This window comes from Mytilus edulis, chromosome 3 (assembly GCF_963676685.1).
Source record: "Mytilus edulis chromosome 3, xbMytEdul2.2, whole genome shotgun sequence".
Lineage (NCBI taxonomy): Eukaryota > Metazoa > Mollusca > Bivalvia > Mytilida > Mytilidae > Mytilus > Mytilus edulis.
Window position 1 is genome coordinate 38,025,721 of NC_092346.1, and position 24,171 is coordinate 38,049,891.

General features: G+C 30.5%; 1 protein-coding gene across 20 annotated transcripts in view; it reads right to left on the reverse strand.

Annotated features, from left to right (window-relative positions):
- LOC139516422 (echinoderm microtubule-associated protein-like 2) overlaps nt 1–24,171 on the reverse strand; it is a 64,282-nt gene that overhangs the window by 34,005 nt on the left and 6,106 nt on the right. For 2 of the 20 annotated variants that reach the window (XM_071306520.1, XM_071306515.1), the window contains exons 2-6: nt 18,709–18,759; nt 17,342–17,491; nt 14,969–15,185; nt 10,605–10,655; nt 7,759–7,784 (exon numbers count right to left, since the gene is read on the reverse strand). In XM_071306520.1, the coding sequence (XP_071162621.1) occupies nt 7,759–7,784; nt 10,605–10,655; nt 14,969–15,185; nt 17,342–17,491; nt 18,709–18,736 (472 nt within the window). In that variant the 5' untranslated portion in view covers nt 18,737–18,759. Of the gene's footprint in view, nt 1–7,758; nt 7,785–9,267; nt 9,382–10,604; nt 10,656–13,959; nt 13,990–14,968; nt 15,186–17,341; nt 17,492–18,708; nt 18,760–21,218; nt 21,570–23,216; nt 23,237–24,171 lie in introns of those variants that run through there. The other 18 variants (XM_071306522.1, XM_071306519.1, XM_071306526.1 and 15 more) reach the window with 12 other exon arrangements.

Sequence of the window (24,171 nt, forward strand, 5' to 3'; positions counted from 1 at the left end):
TTCAAGATTGATCTTTGTTTTATTATTAAAAGTATTAACACTGTATAAATTTCATAACATTTGGTTGAGCGAAATGAAGTTAGATAACTAAAACGAAAATAGTCAGCAATTTTTTACATATGTAAAGGGGCATAACTCTAAAATGGTATAACTATCGCCACCAAAATTCAAACTTGATCAGTGTTTGTGGTAATGAGCATTGTGTATACGATTCATAGCATTTGGTTAAGACAAACTAAAGTTAGAGAACAAAAACTAAAATTTCAAGCAACTTTCCTTTTTGTAAAGTAGCATAAAATGCTAGAATGGTAAGTGACGCAACTAAAATTCAAACTTGACTTGTGAATTGTGGTTATAAGCATTGCGTATAAGTTTCATACAATTTGGTTCAGGCAAACTAAAGTAAGAGAACAGAAACGAATTTTTGGATGTACGGAGGTACATGTACGTACAAGTAAGGGAAGGACATACATACTTACAGCAGAACAAGGATAAAACTCAATACGGTGGGAGCATAACAACAGCAGTATGAATTACACTAGATTCATAGAGGTGCTTATAACCTGTAACACATTTAGTTACTGTTGTGAAAATAAGCATTGTCTTATGAGTTAAGAACATTTGAGAATTTTTGTTTTAAGCCATTCATTTGATATATTACGGTAATCATTGCCTCTGTGTTTGGGTGACAAAGCAATTGAAATCTATTAATATAGGGCATGGTATGCCTTAAAACTTTTCCAGATGCACAGGCCGCTGTTTGTCTGTAATCTATCTAAATTTTGAGGTGAAAATGCAGCCATTTTAGCCAAAGGGTACACATCACGAACCTTATAATCATTTCTATAGAACTTGTCTTGATTCCCTGAGCTATAATATTCGAAGAAGTGGATGCTGACTCGGTTGCTTTTAATACAGATGCTATATGATACGAATTTACAATAATACACCAGATGTGGTATGATGTAAATTATTGGAAGAAGACCGTGAAGAAGAACTGACGTTGGGTCAATGTTTTTCTGCTGTCAGTTTGATCCACTTGAGCATGCTGAACGAGTAAAGTTCCTTATATCCACTTTGGAATGTGAAACAATTAGTATTTAAATAACTGAATTAAGTTTTCAAATGATTTTTGGCATCAAAATCTTCCGATCGATGTTTAGACAAAAACAATGCATTTTTTTTTTTTTTTTTTTTTATTAAAGCCGGTCATTTTTACCTTTACTCAACCTTGGCGTGAGACGTTAGACATATAATATAATTATCGAGTATTTTATATTCTTTCACCTGTGTTTTGTTTAAAAAAACCATTATCACTTTTCAATTATCCGACGGCTTGGTCAAAATGTCAACTTGTTCTCGCATTTTAATCAGTCATTCCCGATTCTTTCGATACACTCTGGATTTTACCACGTTTACATACGTACATATAGTAAACAGGTAAAAGTAGAGCGGGGAAATGTTCATTCATGAAATATTCATGAATGAATGAAAACGCAATCTTGCGTAGATTTCTTGTGATTTTCTCTACAGCGAATGGCAGATCCGCGAAGTAGTGTTTGTAATACTCATTTTTTTAAAATGAAGTTCAATTCATCTGAATCGTCAGTGAATATTCATTTCTTTTTATTCAAGCTGTAATCTTTTCAGTCAAAACAGTAGTTACTCAAAATTTTAAAAGAATCTTCCAAGAATCAAAACTCAAACACTAGTACTACACTATCTCGGAGCAGAATATATTGCGATAATCTGTCAACCGGAAGTTTGAGACCGACGCCTAAGGAAAGTAGCAATAGCAAGCTATAGCAAACTTTCCAAAAATTCTTTTGACTTTGACTTTGATTTATTGAATTTAGACGCCACCATTAAGCACAGCTTTTGGGCTATTTTGTGACTCTCAGTTTTTATTGGTGGAGGAGGTTGGGGTGCCTGGGGAAAACCACCAACTTTTGATAGGAAAACTGACAATCCTAGTCAATTAAGATTGAGTCTAGTGCAACCACACTAGTGTGATTCAAACTCACAACCTCAGTGTTGACTGGCTAGTCATAATACTTAGACATTTGGCTACAGAAGACCCCTACAGTATTTAGAGGGAATATGCAAAGGACTGTCAAATCAGAATAATGTCTCCTAATAAGGTAACATGTGTTCTTGAAGGCTGATACCTTGTGAAGTAACACATTTAAAATTTAACTTAGTTTGTAGGTTAAGTCTTACATAGGATTCTTAGTCAAATCACATTAACATGTTCTCCACCTAACTCAAATGAAATATTTGCCACTGGAGGCCAAGCAAGAATTTGTCATTATCAAATGATTACCTATCAAAACAATGAAAACAAATATAAGATAGAAATGTAAAGCAAAAGATTAGACCAAACAACACACTGTATTAAAGCAAATGCCTAACATACTGATTGATTTTCAATTACTTTGTTAAGTGGCAAATATTTCATACATTTTAATAGGAAATGAAACTAGAGGGTCCAAGGACCCTGTGTCGCTCACCTGATATTTTTATTTACAATTGTTGCATGATAAATGCAACTGTTGTACTGTCGTTTAGTTTCAGAGATATAATACTAAAAAGTGCATTTGAAACCTATGTTTAATTTCAGCCATGTGGGCAGGCAGGGTCATCATACACAGTGGTCCCTGGATATCCTAGTGGTGATTTAAACCAAGTTTGTTTAAATTCAACAGTTGTTTCAGGGGAGAATTTTTGTAAAATTTATCTAACAAGAAATGCAAAGTAATGAGAAAGTTGTGAAGTAGTTTTGTTGTTGCGCAACCCCCCCCCCCCCCCCCCCCCACTTTGCCAAAAAAACCAAAAAGGTAATAAAAAATTATCATATAAGGGCAATCTATCCTATTAATGATTTCTGCAAAATTCAGTTGATTGTGCAAGGGTTGTATAGCCAGCTGAGGTCGTTAAAAACTCTCTTTCTTTTGTTGTTGCAGATAGATCTTGACCTGATAAGCAATTCTACCACATGTCAGATTTGCTCTAAATGCTTTGGTTTTTGAGTGATAAGCCAAAAACTGCATTTTACCCCTATGTTCTATTTTTAGCCATGGCGGCCATCTTGATTGGTTGGCCGGGTCACCGGACACAATTTTTAAACTAGATACCCCAATGATGATTGTGGCCAAGTTTGGTTTAATTTGGTCCAGTAGTTTCAGAGGAGAAGATTTTTGTAAAAGATCACTAAGATTTACGAAAAATGGTTAAAAATTGACTATAAAGGGCAATAACTCCTAAAGGGGTCAACAGACCATTTTGGTCATGTTGACTTATTTGTAGATCTTACTTAGCTGAACATTTTTGCTGTTTACAGTTTATCTCTATCTATAATAATATTCAAGATAATAATCAAAAACAGCAAAATTTCCTTAAAATTACCAATTCAGGGGCAGCAACCTATCAACGAGTTGTCCGATTCATCTCAAAATTTCAGGGCAGATAGATCTTGACCTGATAAACAATTTTACTACATGTCAGATTTGCTCTAAATGCTTCGGTTTTTGAGTGATAAGCCAAAAACTGCATTTTACCCCTATGTTCTATTTTTAGCCATGGCGGCCATCTTGGTTGGTTGGCCGGATCACCGGACACAATTTTTAAACTAGATACCCCAATGATGATTGTGGCCAAGTTTTGTTTAATTTGGTCCAGTAGTTTCAGAGGAGAAGATTTTTGTAAAAGATAATTAAGATTTACGAAAAATGGTTAAAAATTGACTATAAAGGGCAATAACTTCTAAAGGGGTCAACAGACTATTTTGGTCATGTTGACTTATTTGTAGATCTTACTTTGTTGAACATTTTTGTTGTTCACAGTTTATCTCTATCTATAATAATATTCAAGATAATAACCAAAAACAGCAAAATTTTCTCAAAATTACCAATTCAGGGGCAGCAACCTATCAACGGGTTGTCCGATTCATCTCAAAATTTCAGGGCAGATAGATCTTGACCTGATAAACAATTTTACTACATGTCAGATTTGCTCTAAATGCTTTGGTTTTTGAGTTATAAGCCAAAAACTGCATTTTACCCCTATGTTCTATTTTTAGCCATGGCGGCCATCTTGGTTGGTTGGGCGGGTCACCGGACACAATTTTTAAACTAGATACCCCAATGATGATTGTGGCCAAGTTTGGTTAAATTTGGTCCAGTAGTTTCAGAGGAGAAGATTTTTGTAAAAGTTAACGACGGACGACGACAACGACGGACGACGGACGCCGGACGCCGGACGCCAAGTGATGAGAAAAGCTCACTTGGCCCTTCGGGCCAGGTGAGCTAAAAAGCTTTTAATGTTGCAGGATTCAATAATAATTATGTCCCTACTTGATTAAAACTTCTCTTCAAGAAATCTCAAGTCCTCGAAATTTTATACCATATATACATATTGAACAAGGAAGTATAAATGCAGTAAAGAGTACCTAATTTGGTCTACTTTTTTCAAATTATTCAAAATTAAAATACATAAAACTAGAGGCTCTAAAGAGCCTGTGTCGCTCACCTTGGTCTATGTGAATATTAAACAAAGGAAGCAGATTGAAAATTGACTACAAAGGTCAATAACTCCTACAGGGGTCAATTGACCATTTCGTTCATGTTGACTTATTTGTAGATCTTACTTTGCTGAACATTATTGCTGTTTACAGTTTACCTATATTTATAATAATATTCAATATAATAACCAAAAACAGCAAAATTTCCCTAAAATTACCAATTCAGGGGCCGCAACCCAAAAACAGGTTGTCCAATTCATCTAAAAATTTCAGGGCAGATAGATCTTCACCTGATTAACAATTTTACTTCATGTCAGATTTTCTCTAAATTATTTGGTTTTTGAGTTATAAGCCAAAAACTGCATTTTACCCCTATGTTCTATTTTTAGCCGTGGCAGCCATCTTGGTTTGATGGCCAGGTCACCGGACACATTTTTTAAACAAGAAACCCCAAAGATGATTGTGGCATAGTTTGAATCAATTTGGCACAGCAGTTTCAGAGAAGAAGATTTTAGTAAAAGATATATAAAATTTACGAAAAATGGTTAAAAATTGACTTTAAAGGGCAATAACTCCTAAAGAGGTCAACTGACCATTTTGGTCATGCTGACTTATTTGTAAATCTGACCTTGCTGAACATTATTGCTGTTTACAGTTTACCTATATCTATAATAATATTCAATATAATAACCAAAAACAGCAAAATTTCCTTAAAATTACCAATTCAGGGGCCGCAACCCAAAAACAGGTTGTCCAATTCATCTGAAAATTTCAGGGCAGATAGATCTTCACCTGATTAACAATTTTACCCATGTCAGATTTGCTCTAAATGCTTTGGTTTTTGAGTTATAAGCCAAAAACTGCATTTTACCCCTATGTTCTATTTATAGCCATGGCGGTCATCTCGGTTAGTTGGCGGGGTCACCGGACACAATTTTTAAACTAGATACCCCAATGATGATTGTGGCCAAGTTTCAAATAATTTGGCCCAGCAGTTTCAGAGAAGAAGATTTTTCTAAAAGATTACTAAGATTTACGAAAAATGGTTAAAAATTGACTATAAAGGGCAATAACTCCTAAAGTGGTCAACTGATCATTTTGGTCATGTTGACTTATTTGTAGATCTTACTTTGCTGAACATTATTGCCTTTTACAGTTTATCTCTATCTGAAATAATATTCAAGATAATAACCAAAAACAACAAAATTTCCTTAAAATTACCAATTCAGGGGCAGCAACCTAACAACGGAATGTCAGATTCATCTGAAAATTTCAGGGCAGATAGATCTTAACCTGATTAACAATATTACCCCATGTCAGATTTGCCCTAAATGCTTTGGTTTTTGAGTTATAAGCCAAAAACTGCATTTTACCCCTATGTTCTATTTATAGCCATGGCGGCCATCTTGGTTAGTTGGCGGGGTCACCGGACACAATTTTTAAACTAGATACCCCAATGATGATTGTGGCCAAGTTTGGTTAAATTTGGCCTAGTAGTTTCAGAGGAGAAGATTTTTGTAAAAGTTAACGCCGGACGCAGGACGACGACGGACGACGACGACGACGGACGCAGGACGCCAAGTGATGAGAAAAGCTCACTTGGCCCTTTGGGCCAGGTGAGCTAAAAAAATTGTTATCAAAAAACATTTTATGTAAAATATCAAAGAACAACACACAATTAAAAATTTAAGGTTTTTTTTAAAATTAGTGACTACTGACAAAATAAGGAAGCAACTTTATACTTAGATGTTATTAGTATCTCAGCAAAAAAGGAGGTTTTATTAGAATTAGTATTGGTAGTTATTTCCCGTTTGTTTCTGTTTTATAACATTTAGGAATTGTTTTGTAGACTGTTTTTCTTCTCCTGTAAGTCTTTTGGCTTCTTTATTTACTTTCCTTGAAATCTTGTCCCCTGTATTCCCCCTTTTGTTTTTTTTTTCTCTTTATTTACAGCTCTTTTTTATCCCTTCTACTTTCTCTCCTTGATATTTTTTTTCCTTTCTTTATGCCCCTTAACTTATCCCCCTTGGTTTCTTGTCCCATTTATTTACTCCCTGTGGAATCTTGTCTCCTTGATTAACTCCACTTGGTATCTTATCTTGTTCCCATTAATTACTAACAAAATTAATTTATTGTATGCTTTTTCATCAAATATCTTTTATACAGATCATATCCAAAAGTAACATAGGAGAGATTAACAATACTTCACACTTATGCAACCAAAGCGACAGAAATTTAGTTGACGACTAGAAATTAAAACAAAACAGAAATTCAGCTAATGACCACACATTAAAGAAAAACCATAACCAATCCATTACTTACTGAAAACTGAGCAGTTAAAATAATATTTTTTGTTGAATTCTAAATAGAAATATTCTAAATATACTGCCTAAAAAGAGACATATCTCTTTTTTTTATCTAAAAATTTAAAATCTTGCCAATCTATTTTGTTGTATGCTAGCTTATAATTATGTAATTCAAGAAAAGGTTTCATAGTTTCAGATCTAAGACACTCTAAATCTGTTCTTTATTTCTTGCTGATATGTTTTTCATCTGATTTGATCAAACTTTGGAATTTTCTTAAACAACTTTCCTTTGAAATTTTGGATTTAATTTACTCCCATGGTTTGAACAGAGAACATAAAATGTGTTTTCTGATAAAACTTAGTTTTGAGCTATTAACAATCATACTTATCAGATGATTTACGCCATATTTCAACTTAAATTTTAGCAAAGCACACAATCTTCTTTCGTTTCTCTTTTGCTGATACTACTGTATAGCAGGTCATTTTCGTAGGTGTAAAATTTCGTGATTTTCATTGTTTAAGGTATACCAAAAATTTGGGCTGTTTATATTTTGGTGGATTAAAAACTTTTATCAATACCTTTGCACGTGTCCTTTTAAATTGGGCAGAATTCATTTTCGCGATTTCATTCTATCTGCGAAAAAATAAGCAAAAATTTACACACCGCGAAAAATAACCCACTATATGTACTTGAATCTGGATTTTGAGCATTTTTCTAACAATTGACAAAATGATGCAAAATTCTGAAAATGGAAAAATCACAATAACCTTCAAGAATTTTTGGGACGAAACCACAACTTTGCATTCTGATTATTCATATTTCTGTAGACAAACCATACTGTTGAGACCAATGGGAGCAGACGACAAAGCCATGATAATTCTTTTGTAATTACGGATAATATTGACTTGCTTATGAACTCTATTATATATTACCTGAATTCCATTGGGGATCTTTAGAACTGAAATATAAAATAAATAACAAATATTAACACATATCTACCATCAATTAATGTAACATGTGTCATAAAATTAAAAATAACTTGTAAAATCATAGACAACAAAGACATTTATAGGCAAAAATAAAAGTAAACAAGATCTAATATTATATAATGTAGTTTTTTTTCAAGTACATGCGTTTCTGGTTGATTTGTCAACACTTGGCTAACAAATTCACTGTGTTAAAACAAATAAAATGTCTAAAATCTGGTGATCATGAAAAACAAAAAAACAAATAACACACAGAAGCTTTTGATAAATAATTAAAATAAAAGAAATACATTTATATATATATTGAAAGCATAAAAAAATGAAAACAATACTGTTAATTAACAGATTTTTCTTTTCCACGTTAACTACCGTCAGCTCCTATATACTGTGGATCAATCTATTTTCGTGGATTAAGCAAAACTTACATGTTTGTAGATAATTTAAATTTTGAGTTTTTCCACAGGTCTGCATAACTGCCTATCAGAAATTTGTCATTCGTTGGACTTTTAATTTCATGGTTCTTATATACCCATGAAATATACGAAAATTGGTATCCAACAGATAATAATGAATCCACAGTATATAACTTGATTTACAACATGTACAAAATAATCCTACCATATTTTTATTGACATTACTTCCCTTTGAAATTAGGTAGAGTCATTTCAAAATGAAAATTAAGAAATCTTTTTTTTTAATTATTTTCCAGATTTTTTTTTGGTGAAATCTCAGCCAATTATAATATTACATATATTAAAAAATACAACACTGAAAAATTAATGTAATTAGAAAACAAAGGAGAATACACATGAAAAGAACTTTTGATTAAGGAAATAAAAGTTTTTATCTACATAAATAACAATAGATATTAATTGGTTTGTAGGACAAAAATAAGGGGGAAAAGATCAAGGATTTTCAGGAAAATACATGCTAAACTGAATACACTATTCCATGCATTTCTCTTAAAAAAAGAAACATCACTGCACCAGTTTTTTCATGATTCTTATTTTCAACGCATTAAATTCTACAAATATTTTCACGTTTTGCACATTTCTAAAGAAAATCACATGAAAGAAAACTTTAATTACAATGAAACTTGTCCAAACCAAATAAATGTTGGACTAAAAAAGTTATAAGTTTCAACAGGTTGTATTATTAAATATTCACCCAACTATTCTGATGATATATCAAGTGTATTTTTGTGTTTCATTGTTCACATGTATATTCAAAAATCATTAAATAAAAATTTCAAAGTTTGAAAGAAAATCATAATTGAAAACAAATCAAAAATAATAATACACATACACCATTAAAAATTAAAATTACATACCATGGAAAGTAAAAGATTAACCATAGACATAAACAATTCTTTAAAGTATTGAAAGATTAAAAGATTATACGATGAGAAATATTAGTGGAAGGTCAACTAAAATCAAGACAATAATATCAACCTACGCGTCTAAAGAAATCATCATCGCATGTTCTACAACTCCAACCTCCATTTTGTTTGTTTTGAATAAAATCCCAGAAATATAAAATTTTGCACCTTCACCCAGCTGGTAACAATTTGAATTAAAATATTATAACGTCTGTTTATGTAATATCTAGATTTATAAATCCTTACAATTAATTCTGTGTTTGTTCATTGGACATTTAAGTGAGAAAGTGAATGGAAAATTAAAAGTATTATTGCACTGCCATTCCTATACCAGATTAAGAGGCCGTTTACAAATATCAAAAGGTTAATCAAGCTTGGTCCTTGTTTATAAAAACAAAGATCCGGGTAAAGGGAAAGTAAATAAATAAATTAAAAGTCTATTGTCATTATATAGTAGATGTAAAAGATGGTATAACTAAAAATAATTGACAGGTAAAAAAATTTAATTTAAAAAACCGAAGAAATTACAGAAATTATTGTGAGAAGGGCTCAGACAGACAAGGAGATAAACAACACTTCATTATTAGATGTCCTTTCTCAACAATAAGAAAAAGGGGGAAGGGGATCTTTTAAATACGAAACATGGGTAAACAAAGAATAAGATAGAAAATCACTAATCATTTAGGAAATATTGAAGAGTCTTTAAAGAGTTCTGTACATGATTTTTTTACTACAACACTGAAAGCTTCTAATAATTCAATGAGAGGGAGCGAAACATTGCATTAAAAAGTTCACTTACAATTCTTAACTTTTTAGGATTATCAAAAGACACAAGAAAAGGATCTTGTTTTTTCAATAATTAATTAATCCTTATATATATCTAAAGCTAATTATCCAGATATACAGATAAGCTACTTATATAATCTACCAATAAGTAATAATGAATGATACATAAATCTTCAAAGCAAATTAAAAACAACTCTGAACATGCACCAGCTTATGTAGTTATAAATGATAAAATTCCCATAAATAGAATGACAACAAAATGAAAAAAAATCCTAAACAATGGACAAACCAAGCTTAGATTAGCTTTTAAAGTTATAAATGATACAATTCTTGAAAGCAATGGATGACAAAACCGAGCTCTGATTGGCTAATAAACAGCAGCTACAAATCCCATAATAATAAATGAAAAAAAAATGCAAAACAAAATATTCCCAAATATTGGACGAAACCAATCTTAAAATATCTTATGAAGATATAAATGATGCAATTCTTGAAAGCAATGGATGCCAAAACCGAGCTCTGATCAGCTAATAAACAGCAGCTACAATATAATTAAATAGATGGAAGCATAATATATAAGTAGCCAATACATGTTACTAGAGATAAAGGTATATACAAATCCTGTTACCCTTGTTTTTGTTGACTCCGTGATAATAGATTGGTCTGTGAAACGCTACGTCTACAATGAAACAGGCCAACATGCTAGAGATTACAACACTGTAGAACATGCCCGACATGCTTTATAAACAATACAGATATTCTGATTGATGTGTAAATTATGCAATTATATCATGCTATAATACTGTAAATATTTTTAATATTGTTTGATGTGTAAATTAAATGTCAATCTGAAGGATTCATTTCCTTTTCACTTCCCTTTCAACATTAACCAGTAGCTGATCAAAGCTTGAGATCAGATACAAAATAAACGCAGATGTACAATATATAACTATTCCTCAAGATACATGTCTTTGCAACTAAAGTCTTGAGGAGAAAGTTATTCCAACACTGTCATCTTGTAGGCTGTGTAAGGTTTACAAAACGAATATAAAATACATGTAAGTCTATAATGTCAAGAAAAAGTGAGATTAAAAAAAAATACTAATTTATAATAATAGTCCTTACTCAGCTAATAAAACATTGAAATTTCAGAATATTCCAAACTGTATATAATGTGCCAGTCCCAAGTTAGAAGCCTGTAAATCAGTGGTTGTAGTTGGTTACTCTCAATATTGTGATTAGTTTATTGTTTTGTCATGAATCAGATCTTTGATTTTGTCAAATTGCAATCTTTTATAGCTTACTATACAGTACAAGTTTTGCTCATTGTTGTAATCTATAGTTGCTACTCTCTATTTTACTTTGTCTCTGTTGGCTTGTTATCTCTTTGGCGACCATATATTTCTTTAGGTTTTCACTGATTGATATGAAAGTCAGACAGGAAATGTCACAATAATTACATGTTTTGGTGAAATTTGTAGTTTATACTTTAGCTTCGCTAGACCTACTGTCCTGTATAGTTTACAGAATTTGAATACTATTCAGGTTATTTCCAATAACAAAACATACAAGGTTGTCAGCTCTCTATGTACCATGGTACCCAACAAATGTTTTTTTTTCTCTTAAAAAATTAGAAACCTTTCTCAGAAGATAAATCTATTGACAAGGAGATCTTAAACCCATTAAAGGAGATAAAAAAAAGTGGTATAAATTCATTCCTCCCCGTTTCATCATAATTTTACCAATCAAAATTGCCTGATGGTAATTTTTTGGTATTTATTTCAAAACAAGGTTTGTTTATACAACATATACTGTCTTAGCTACCTGACATGACGTATTAGCTAAATAATTTAACTGCTAGAAGTAAGATTGTGAGAACTACAAAATTCCCTATGGTGAGATATCCAATTTTTAAGGGTTAAAAAAGTTTGACATTTATGATCAAATCTTAAACAAGTTCTTAATTTTACAGCGCTTTTAATAGCTTTATACTTTTTTTTCTCATTAAGTTTTAATTTTGTTCATTTATAATGGAGAAGAATCTGATAAACCTTGAAATGACTACATAGGATATTAACACTACAGATGCTGTATAAGTATTTATCATGCCCTTAATAATTCGACCTTTACTGAAACATTACTTATTCATAGACAATAAATCAGGAATTCAGCTCATTAAGGTAAACAGCAGTGGTGGATAGTTAGGTAACTAACGACCTTGCTTCATGTCATCTGCTGCTGTCTGATTCTGTCTGCTGTCGTCTGCTGTTGGCTGCAGACAATTATGATTTATTTTCAAGGATGTACATATGAGAGCAAATTAAATTAATGTTTTTTTATACTAATTTCTTGTTTGAAGTCTTAAGATTTCCAATAAAGACAAGGAACCATTAATTAGACATGTTTTGTAAATATTTACTAGTTGCCACGCAAAGTAAGTGAAATCAGCCGATCGAAAATATCAAATATACATTTTTGATGAGAGAAATATCTCAAGGGTTAGCCATATAATGAGCTATTATTCTATCTTCTCTCCATGATCAATTAATATTCTGACCCATAAGGCTACTATACTTATGCTAATATGACTTAATACCAGTCACTGAGCAGGACATTTGAAAACAACATGACTATATACATGTTTCTCATCGGAGAGTTATAGTACATTGTATATAAAGTTGTTACAAATACAATAATGGCCATAATTTCTGTGTCATTTGGTCTCTTGTGGACAGTTGTCTCATTGGCAATCATACCACATCTTCTTTATATATTATATCATTAGTTGAAAGTCCAACTATCAAAACTAATGATTTGAGACCATTTTACCCTGGGCTAAAATCTAACTAAAAGATTTATATGGGATTCCAATTAATTTACAAATGGAGGACACATGTCTTTATCAATTATTAATGATAATTTTATCAGACTACAAATGTATTAGTTTAATTCCATGGATAATCTATGGAAATGCAGGTACATAACGTAGCATAATAAAACGGTTTCCACAGTAACGATATTGATATTTGTTACATACTTTTGTACTAATTAAACCTTTCCATTGACAGTCTTTTTTAATGAAAATTTTTGCCAGAAATCTTTCTCTAGAGTTAAAAGTATTATTTTTCATATAAAATCTAGATAAATTCTTTCTTTAGAAATAAGAAATACTATATTTGAATGTAAGACATGAAAAAATAGCAGCTTATATTCCATATTATTATATTATGAGAACCAACAAAAATTTCTTAAATTTATGTCATAGGGTTGCTGTCCCACATTTACTACTATTCATATTCCAATAATCCAGTTATAAACCTCATAAAATGGTTTTTTATTTACAAGATGAAGATGAAAAATTACGTCAGCTGAGGTTAATGAATGATATCACAAATGTGATACTTAAATACTTTAAAATGTTAAAAGCATTGCCTTCCTACTTATTTTTTTCTTATTCAACCTGTAGTCATTTCCTTTGACAAACAATGACTTCGTTACTTTCTTGTTATCTTATAGGAAAACTATTGAATATATTTTCCTACAACTTTAGTTTTTTTCCTTTCAATTTCATCTGATCTATTTAAAACAAATAATAGCAATAAAACATTGAATCCCCAGCCACTTTAGAGGTATATATCATCTTAAGCTCTAACTGAATAAAAAATATGTACATCTTTACTACTAATACAAGAAAATACTAATATGGAGTATTTTTACTGAAACAAATTTACAACCTTATATATATTTCAGAAGAGTAATACAAGCTTCCTTAGATATGCAAATTTAAAGCAAAAAGAGGACAGTACCTACATATATCAAACAAAGATAGCAAGTTAGCATGCTTAGAGCATACATAAACTTGGAACAGCTTCAGAACGAATATGCATGTACATGTATTTTTCGAGCAGAATTTTAAAATAAATTAATCTATCATTCTTTTATACATGACAACGAATTATCAGGCAAAATAAATATTGACTTACTATTTTTTGTTTTTACGTTGAGCCATTTTTCTGTTCACACAATAAATACCCAGATAATTAACATATAGATTTTGGTCACATGACCTCTATTCGTTATGAATGAATGATCACATGACCAGTAATGTGACAAAAATTAATCAATACATGTAGCTCAGAGAACTGTAACATACAACATAAAAAAACACATCTATATATACATGCCAACTGTAAATTAGTAATTCCCATGTGTATAGTATATACTGGGCTATAAAGTATTTATCATTGATCAAATAAACGAGGAACAAACATATGGAATTTAACTTACAGCAATTAAATATATATACATCTTATACAAACAGTGCATTTAGTATTTATATGATTTATGAAAATAATAAAGGCGAAGGATAATAAATAAACTTATTTGCAACTTTTTTTATATATATAAAATTTCAAATGTGAGATATCCTAAAGATCTTTTTGCCTAAATAAACCAAAATAACAAAAATGAAGTTGTAACCTAGGGGTAAATTTATATCAGCGATCATGCTTAATTTCCCATTTACATTAATAAATGAAAAGTGATAACTCAAAGGTAAATAAATGTATTGTAGAGATTTGGGTGTGTATTGCATACAAGAATGTTTCATGAATTAAATACATCAGTTACACCTTATATCAATTATAAGGAAAGCTGAATATCTATAAGTATGGGAGCATTAAAACAAAGGACAAACACAAAACAGCCAAAACCATTTAGGGTCTGTCTGAGGGATTGCCAACTATATTTGTATAAGTTCCATTACATACATAGTAATATGTTGTGTTCAGATCTTCCCATAGCTTCCTCCTTACAAATGTCAGTATAAAAGTTTTTCAAACATCTTTATTCAGTTTTTCAAGCAGGATGAAGATGGCACTAATTTAAAACTACCAATAAGAGAAAGTTTATAAATTGCTTTTATATTCCAATTTTTCCCTGTGCCATTATAGTAATTTATAGACCATCAAAGTATATAAATAATAAGCATACCTGACATTATGAGATCCATTCAATTCTGTTGAGTTTGTCATTGAGCCCCATTTCTTAATTGGAGTTCTTGACTTTGCCGAGGATGGCGGTGTTGAATGTCTAGTTGGTGGTGTAACATACACGTTATCTAATGGTGTTCGTCTTGGTGTTCTAGGGGTTGTTTTGTGAGGTGTAGAAGACTTGAATACTGGTTTGGTAGGAAGAATGCTGTTCTGTGCTGAAATTAGAAATTGATATAAAAATCATGCAATATTTCCGAAGTTAGTGCATCATACTTACATTTAGATTTCTTATGAAAAATAATTCACCTAATGTGTGCAATTTTGGGGAATTTTTCCATTCTAAGACTCTTACAAACAATGACACATGTATCATTCAGCTGTCATCTCTAAACTTAAATAATTTTTCTATGAAGTATGTTTACTTTCTATGGCAATTTCAGTACATAGTCTGTGTGAAAATAAAATTATTCTATCTGTCTACCTGCCTATCATATTTTTTATGACTGAAAGCACAAAACAATTATATAACTGACCAAACTAATGCATACTGTCACAATGGATAATGGAGAAGTTGCATGTTTAATGACCAGTAGCAAACATTAGAATTGAGAATAAAAACAAGGAATGTGTCAAAGAGACCAAAATAGATGTCAGGATGTGATTCTGATGGGATATGATAAATTCTTAATAAATGTGATCATCATTTTCTCAATATAGATAACTTCCATCTTTATAAATTTCATTTTAAAAAAATAGTAAATATGAAACTGAGTGCGGTAGGCGGAGGCAATAATCGACTTCCTGTTGTTCTGGTCAATGGTATCGGAACAATGCTGCTGAAGCGTCATTTTCCAAAAAATCTGTTGTAAAAGTAGGGATATTTTCTTGTTTGATGAAGGTTGGTACAGTCACAGATTGAAACTAATTTGAAGTTAATTCTTTATTATTTTTGTTTGCCAAACGGCAAAAATAACAATAACCTTAACCTTTGCAACAATTGATTTGGTTTTCACTCAGAAAATTTTAAAAGTTTTTGCAAATAATAAAGCCTTTTAATTCTGAAACAGTCAAGCTCAATTTTGCAGAAGAACCATAAAAACATTGTGCAAACACTCCAGGAACATTTTGTCAGAGTTTAATATTGCCTGCAGAATAAATAGTTCATAAAAAGATGCTCCAAGTGTTAATAACAGATGAGGCATCAAATGTGATGACTATTTAGGGAAAACCACATATGCAGGCACTAGACACTTGATTTACTCATCAGCAAAGATGCCTCATGGGGCATATTTGCAATAATTGTCATCTGGTTCAAAAATCGATATAAAATATATGTAATAAACATAACATAATTTAACTTTATAAAAAGTGTGTTACAGCTTTGTCCTTCAAGTAATAACCATATAAACCACTTTTTTCAGAGCAAAAAAAATCTTTTTTCGTCATAAACAGGTTTAAGATTTTTATCAGTTCAAGAGGAATAACTCAAAGCTAATCTTACGTCAAGGAATTTTAAATGACTGTAAATCCATTGTCAGCCTACACAACTCGGCCATAAAGAACATTTAATTTATAGACTTCTTATTGTGAACAAGAAAAGAAAACATATTTATGTTAATTCATGAATTGTGATAATGGTAAACATCAAATCAAGGCCTTATCTTATTTTCTTCAGATTTCGTATTTACATAACAAGGTCTTATTGTATAAATGCAAATGAAAATAGGAAATTTAAACGATAATCTTGTAGTTTATCTGAACAAAGTCAAACAGAACAAATTTGTTTTGAATTCAGTTGTGTGCAAGCTATAAAGTCAAAATTGATTTAGGAAATGATAACTTTTATTTCAGTTATACGATTTAAAAGACTTGGTTGTCAGTTGGTTATTTCCTGTCGTTGAATTGCTGACTCATAGACACCTTCCCTACTTTTCATTTTTTACATTCTTAAAATAAATTACCAGAGTAAAATAATTCAGAATGGTAAATCTAATCTGTGTCCCAACATAATCTTAAGTTATCTGAACAAAACGTTTTACTTTTTTGTTAGAAATTTTTGAAAGTGAAATTATGCTGCAAGCTGATCGGTTCTGTCTATCAGATCATAAGATGGCACATAATCAAAATCCAGGATTAGTTGCACTTTGTACATGTATTGTATAAAGAGTTCATGCACTTGCACTAAGACAGAAGAATAAGGGGTAGAGCATGAATTATTCTAGATAAATTGAAGTAAGATATCTACAACATTCATCCTGGTTTAAATAATATTTCATGGAATCTATATATTCTTATTTAACATTTATTTCAGACCTTTAAATCTCACATTTCTTTTTTCAAAGAGCACATTTTGTTTAATATTTTTGCAAACCTTTTTCTGCCTCTACTTGATTTAATCTCCGTAAGATATCAGCAACAGCACTTTTAAGACAAACTATTTCGTCTTCTTGTACGCGAACTTTCTTTTCCAGGTATGTGACACGCTCACACACTTCCACTTGGTCCTGTCGAAGCAGACCATCTACAATCAGACAAAAGATCATAAAAAAGTAACACATGTAAATTATATACAATTATTTGTGCTCTTTTCAGGGCTATTTGGATGTAAATTATATACAAAACATTTGTGCTCTTTTCAGGGCCATTTGGATGTAAATTATATACAAAACATTTGTGCTCTTTTCAGGGCCATTTGGATGTAAATTATATACAAAACATTTGTGCTCTTTTCAGGGCCATTTGGATGATTTTTTGTTTGTGTAATCATTACTTTTAAACATGCTAAATGAGTGGGAAAAAATAATTGAATCTTGATCTTATGTAATTAATATGAATGCAATACAATTGTACAAACCAACATTGTTTAACTAGAGCTACCCACTATTCCTCTGAATATTTATTGTAATGATTTCAAAGGCTTGGTGCAGCTTTTTAAAACTTAAAATGGCATTTACTTTATCTTATTTTAATTATATTTTCAATCTAGCTTGGTAAAAATAATAACTTCTCTATAACACCAGGGAAAAAACATGTTAAAGAAGTAGTGCTACAGAAATAGAATCGTTATTGTCATTCAATTTCTTATTATAACTGCAGGAAAAATCTCACCATTCATATTCTACAAAACATCAACTCTAAATTACGGAAAACTAATAGGGTGATTTGTTGCCCCTTTATAACTGGTTTCAGTTGCAGGAAGGATTAGATTAACCTCTTATTTGTTCTACTAAACTGGTACCAAAATGAGTTTTAAACCATTACAGGTTTTATGTTTGTTACATGGAAACTGGAACCAGCCTCCTATTGCAAAACAGATCAATATCAGAACTTTTGATTTATTTGAAAACTTGTTAACTTGACATGTTTTTTAACCAAATAGGAAACCGTTCAAAAACTGAAGCCTTAACTGAAGCTAGTTTGAATGCAACAAATTAACCTTAAGTGTGGGACATCCTAACATCATTAAAGGATGCTACTTTCACTTTTAACCCTATATGCATCCTAAGCATTTAAGATAAGTCAATAAATTCCTGAATATATAATATTACTCCTGTATAAAAAGCATTTGCTATATTTTTATACGTATTATATGCATATAATTATGTATAAGTGTTACAAGTATAGAATTACATTGTTTTAGTTGCTGAATCCCCACCTCTTTCTATATAGTACTGATACATGTGTGTAATTAGGATATGTACAACATACCATTGCCCCACCTTGAGAGATCCCCCTTACCTTGTTTAGGTGCACTTTGCTCCTCCATGATTTACAGGTACAAATACTTGTCTAAACACAAACTAATTTCATTAATAAAACATCCAAAAAAATCTACAAAAGCTGAATGCCGGCAAATGATATATGTAGGTCAAATATAAGTTTTTAAAACGTCAGGTAAATTGTACAGGTGTAAATAACTTTACCTGGACTGACAGGTATGTATCAATCAGATATGTAATTAAAGGTGACAATTTCATTAAAATGGTTTTTATATAAGGTCCTATCTAAATAATTATATTTCTATAAGTTTTGTTAAGTTTGTTGACACTTCACAAGATAATATTTCAATAAAATTTCATGCATGAAAGGATCTGTTTGACAAATAATGTATTACCTACCAGTAGGCTGATACACATAATTGTTTTTATTTTATTGTCTGTACTTGTGTATTGATGTACATATTCAAACTGATACTACATAGTACCAGTGACAAGTAATTAACCTGTCCAAAACACAAGTATTATGTAGTAAGTGATAACCCAGCCTGGGGTCATCCTCTTAATGAACCATAAGCACCCTCTGGATTACATTTGGCAAAAATATTATACTATTTCTACATGGAGAGTATTGAATTATTGAATTCCTGGAGGTCGTGCAAAAATTTAAATTGTCATTTTGAAAAAGCTATTGATTAAATATGGAAAATATTATACTATTTCTACATGAAAAGTATTGAATTTAATACAATAATGTTTTGAATTTCTGGAGGTCTTGCAAAAATAAAAATTTACATGTTGAAAATGCTATTGATTAAATTTTGAAATTTTATACTATTTCTACATAGAAAGTATTGAATTATTGAATTTCTGGAGGTCTTGCAAAAATTAAAATCAACCTTTTGATTTTTGAAATCATTATTTGAATGCAGCAAAAATATTGAACAAAAGAACAGAACTTTATGCGGGCATACGATACAGTTACAGGGGAGGTAATGACGTTGCTAACGTAAAATGTTATTTTCGCGACGTCAAACTGTGACATATCGGGAAAAGATGCATATTTCGACTGATTTTTATCATTCAAACTGATTTAATTTGAAAACGAGTACATGGACCCCTATTTTTTAAAACGACATTTTGTTTCATTTTCCAGGGAGATTATGTGGACCAAATTTTATAAAACTGTAAATAGTGCAATTTTTTTAATTTTGATAAATATACAGCAAAAAATGACGTTTTTTTCTCAATTCATGACCATTTGATAAATATGAGTTATTTCTGAATAAAAAATGCATAAATTTTTAGGATACTTATAAAATACAGAAATTACAAATTATCTAACAAAAAACAATTTGTGTTTATCTTTTAAAAAAAAAAAGTTATGTCTTTCTTTCGAAAAGAAAAATACGGCCACAAATCCGAATTTTGAGCAAATATACAAAATTTTGACCTCATTTAACTCAAAAAGTAGCACACAGGAGGTATATTTTTTATTACATATTTGATTTAATCAGGCAAAAAATAGCCTATATGGAAATTTTCATCAAACTGTAAATACAGGATCAAAACTGTATCGTATACCCTTAATGTAATTTTTGCAATGTCTTTGGGATGGATTTAGAATGTTAATCTCCTATTTTCACATTCTGCACAATCAGACCACAAAAACATATCTCAGATCAATAAAACTAAGTAAATGTGTACTTATATCCTGTCACCATCCTTAGATTCATTAATTTATACTAGTATCTTTAATTCAAGTTTGAATATCTTCATTTGGCCTTATCAGCTCTGCCTCAATTAAAAAAAAATCTCTCAGCCTTTTGGCAAATTTCTGTTAGTACTTTGATAGGTCCAGTCTAAAATTTAATTATGAATATTTCAAAAATATGATTTTTTTTTCAAATATAATGAAAAGGATTATATAATTGCATTATCCTATTCAGCAGTATTTCTGCGTTATATCTGCAAAGTTTTAGATTGCACTTTCAAAAAGCATAACGTAACATGTGTGTCAAGGGAGATAATTTTATATACTTTATCATCCTTATTCCTTCCTTTCTTTTGTTTTACCCTATCAAGCTAAAAATTAATTCTCTCATCACAAAAAAATTGAAATCCATTTTTTTTCCTAAGAAAAAGGAAAGGGACAGTCCAAAAACTGACTTTTTATATCTTGAATGCAGAAACAAAAAGAACCAATTTAATTGTTATATTTAAAAAAAAAACCAACAAGAAATGGACCCCAATACCCGATGTGTCTAACAGCACTGCTTACAGGGATCAAAATATGAATTTGGTTGACAAAATGTCAAAATTATGACAGCCATCAGTAAGATAAAGATATAACAGTAAGAATGCTGAAAAATAAATTTAAAGAAAATGACAAGCAGTATTTGTAAATAACTGCAAGTGTACATGTGTACATATAAAGCCATCAGGGGAGATAACTACTGAGTTAAATTTAAATTACACAAGCCGGTAATTGTAAAATGACAATAAATTTGAAACGTGCTTTCTTCACATTACCTAGAATATCATCAGGGACAAAATCCATTGTAACACCTGCACCACGCCATTAAATCAATAACAATCGATCCTAGTGCCTTCCTAACATACAACAACTTTATATAGGTGAGTATTTGTCCTCGTAATTAAGATACTCAAATTCTCCCAATTAAAGTAAACAGCCTTGTTACAAAAAAAATATATCTCCCTCAGGCTAAAATCAATAATCCTTCAATCAACAACTCCATCCAATAATCTATAAAAAGAATGAATCATGATGATCGACAATAGAATTTTTCCTTCCCTCCATACGGTCTGGGTGATTTCTTTTGTTGACGTTATTAAGAAGTAGATTGGAATTTTTTAATAAGAATAAGTGTTTACTTTGAGAGATTTTTAAAAGAGACCACTTGTTGATAATTACACAGTAAGAAACGTTATGATTTTGATCTCTTATTCCTTTACATATTGATTAAAACATATTCTGTTCTAATGTAATAAAGACATATATCCCTACACTTTGTGGTTTTGATATCATTTGATTGATGATACGATCAACTTTGATGTTTAATTTCTTGTATTTTTAATTAAAAAGGTTTCGTAGAGGTGAGATTTACCTGAAATTTTCTAATTCTACACGGAAACACTTAAAACATTACAGTTATTTTTTGGTGGGAATATTAGTACAATTTATTTAAGAAATGTTTTATACCCTGAGGGATTGAAGGTAAACGAACAATTCAAATTTAAATACAATGCAAAAATTATATAATATTAAAACAAAACATCATATATGTAGCAAAAAAAGTTATATATTCATGCAGGTGTGGTGTCTACTCTCTCCAGTGCAAATCACTTTTTAACAAGAGAACAGTGATCTGTATAATATAGAAAATGTGAAAAATTCTTGTTTAAATTAATTGAGCAACACATATGCCCATTTTTGTATTTTGAAATATATAGTATTGAATCTTAAATAGGACCTTATAAATATTCAAACATGAGGAGGAAAAACACAATATCAGCAAAAATTGATTTACAAAAGTAACATCATATGCACTTTGTGCATCTGCTTCTACCAATCAGAAAATACTATTGCTGTTTTCATGTTTCAAATAAAACTGTTGTCCATTTGTCATCCTGGAACCACTTGCTTACATGTATGGGTTGTACTCATTGTTGATGACCATGACCTATAGTTGCTAACCTCAACCTCATTTGGTCTTTTATGGTAGGTTGCCTCATTTGCAATCATATCACTCCATATTTTAGTATTCAAATATATTTTTTATGTAAATTGATAATTTTTTTAAGGCCCTGATAGAACAAACCAATTATAGAAAGATCATAAATAAACTAGGATGTAAATGTATAACTTTAAAGATATGATTATATAGATATGAATATTCAGTATAATTATGCATATATGTAAATTAATTTTTGCATATATATGTATAGATATATATAAATTTATTAAAATCATAATATAAAATGTCAAAATAACATGAAAGATGGATGATAATGAGGGGGGAAAATAGAAGGGAACAGAAACCATAGTTATCATTCTGTTTTATTTCATTCTTTCTAAACATGCTAAATAAATTACTCTATAATTTATATACTGTTACTTGTATGTGTACAGGACTACATGTATAGCTGCTTAATAATTAGAAAAGAGCATTATTTTGGACCTTTTTCTCTTACTTTTTTCATTTTATTTCTTTTAAATAGACAAAAGTAAACATAGTTATATTTCTAAACTAAAATTAACATCCAATTTCTTCAGATATTTTGACAAGGTTTATTCCTCTAGACATTTGTACAATGAACTTTCAGTACATTTTTTTTAATTTTGAATCCTATAAATCAAAAGTCGACCATTAATGGTACAAAAAATGTATTAAGATTATGTAATACAAAAGTTCTTTGTTACGAAAGTTCTATTGTCATGTGACCATATGTAATATTTCTCCTATGATATATTTTTTATGTGGTTACATTTTATGTGTATAATCTTACACAAGACTAATTGTTTCCATCTGTAATAAAAATGAGCAGATTCAAGAAAGATTTTATACATGCATTAACATGATTATATAATCCATTCTGTATTTCAATATGCACATATCAGTATTAGGAATTTAACTCATTCATAAACATGAAGAACATGATTCCGATTATATTCACACTTTTAGTTTTTATAAACACAAAAAAAAAAGTCCTATGAAACGAAAAGGTCCTATATTGAAAACTGTAAACAGAGTTGAGAAAATAAAATATACCCAGGATTCCACATTATTGACCCTGACAAGTAAAAGTTCATCATCTGGCATGAAAAAGCTGCAGTGGCATAAATTTAAGTAAAAAAACTTTTTGGTAAATATAAAAGTTATCAATAAAGTCAACAATAACCATGCCAGAGGAATAGTCAATACTTGCTGGTAAAATAACCAAACTCTTCAAATAATGGTGGACATTTAAGACATAACGATAGGGTTAAAAGTAGGGTATTATTTGTGCAATTCACATGAGAAAAGTGCAAATATCGGTTGTAGTGGTGACAAGATAAGTAGTATGGGTATAATGCATAATGACAATTAGATAAGACTTCATAACCAATCATTATATGGCCGCCTCTAATAAACCAGAATTTGACATAATATTTTCACCACCACTGAAATCAAAGAGTACTTGCAACTGCAATTCATACATATATGAAACTATATTAAAACCAAACAACACATATAACCAAAAGACTTCTAACAGTCAAGCTACACTCCTTAAAGGGATAATTCGCGATTTTTCACTTTTCATCTTATTATGTTCATAATACCATAAAAAACATATTCACCAAGTTTTATTTTGATATGAAATCTAATAAAGAAGAAAATTGGGAATTATGAATTTTATTTTTTGAAACTTCCTGACTTATGTGACGTAGTTTAAGTCTTTGATGCATGCCGGGAGTGAAAAT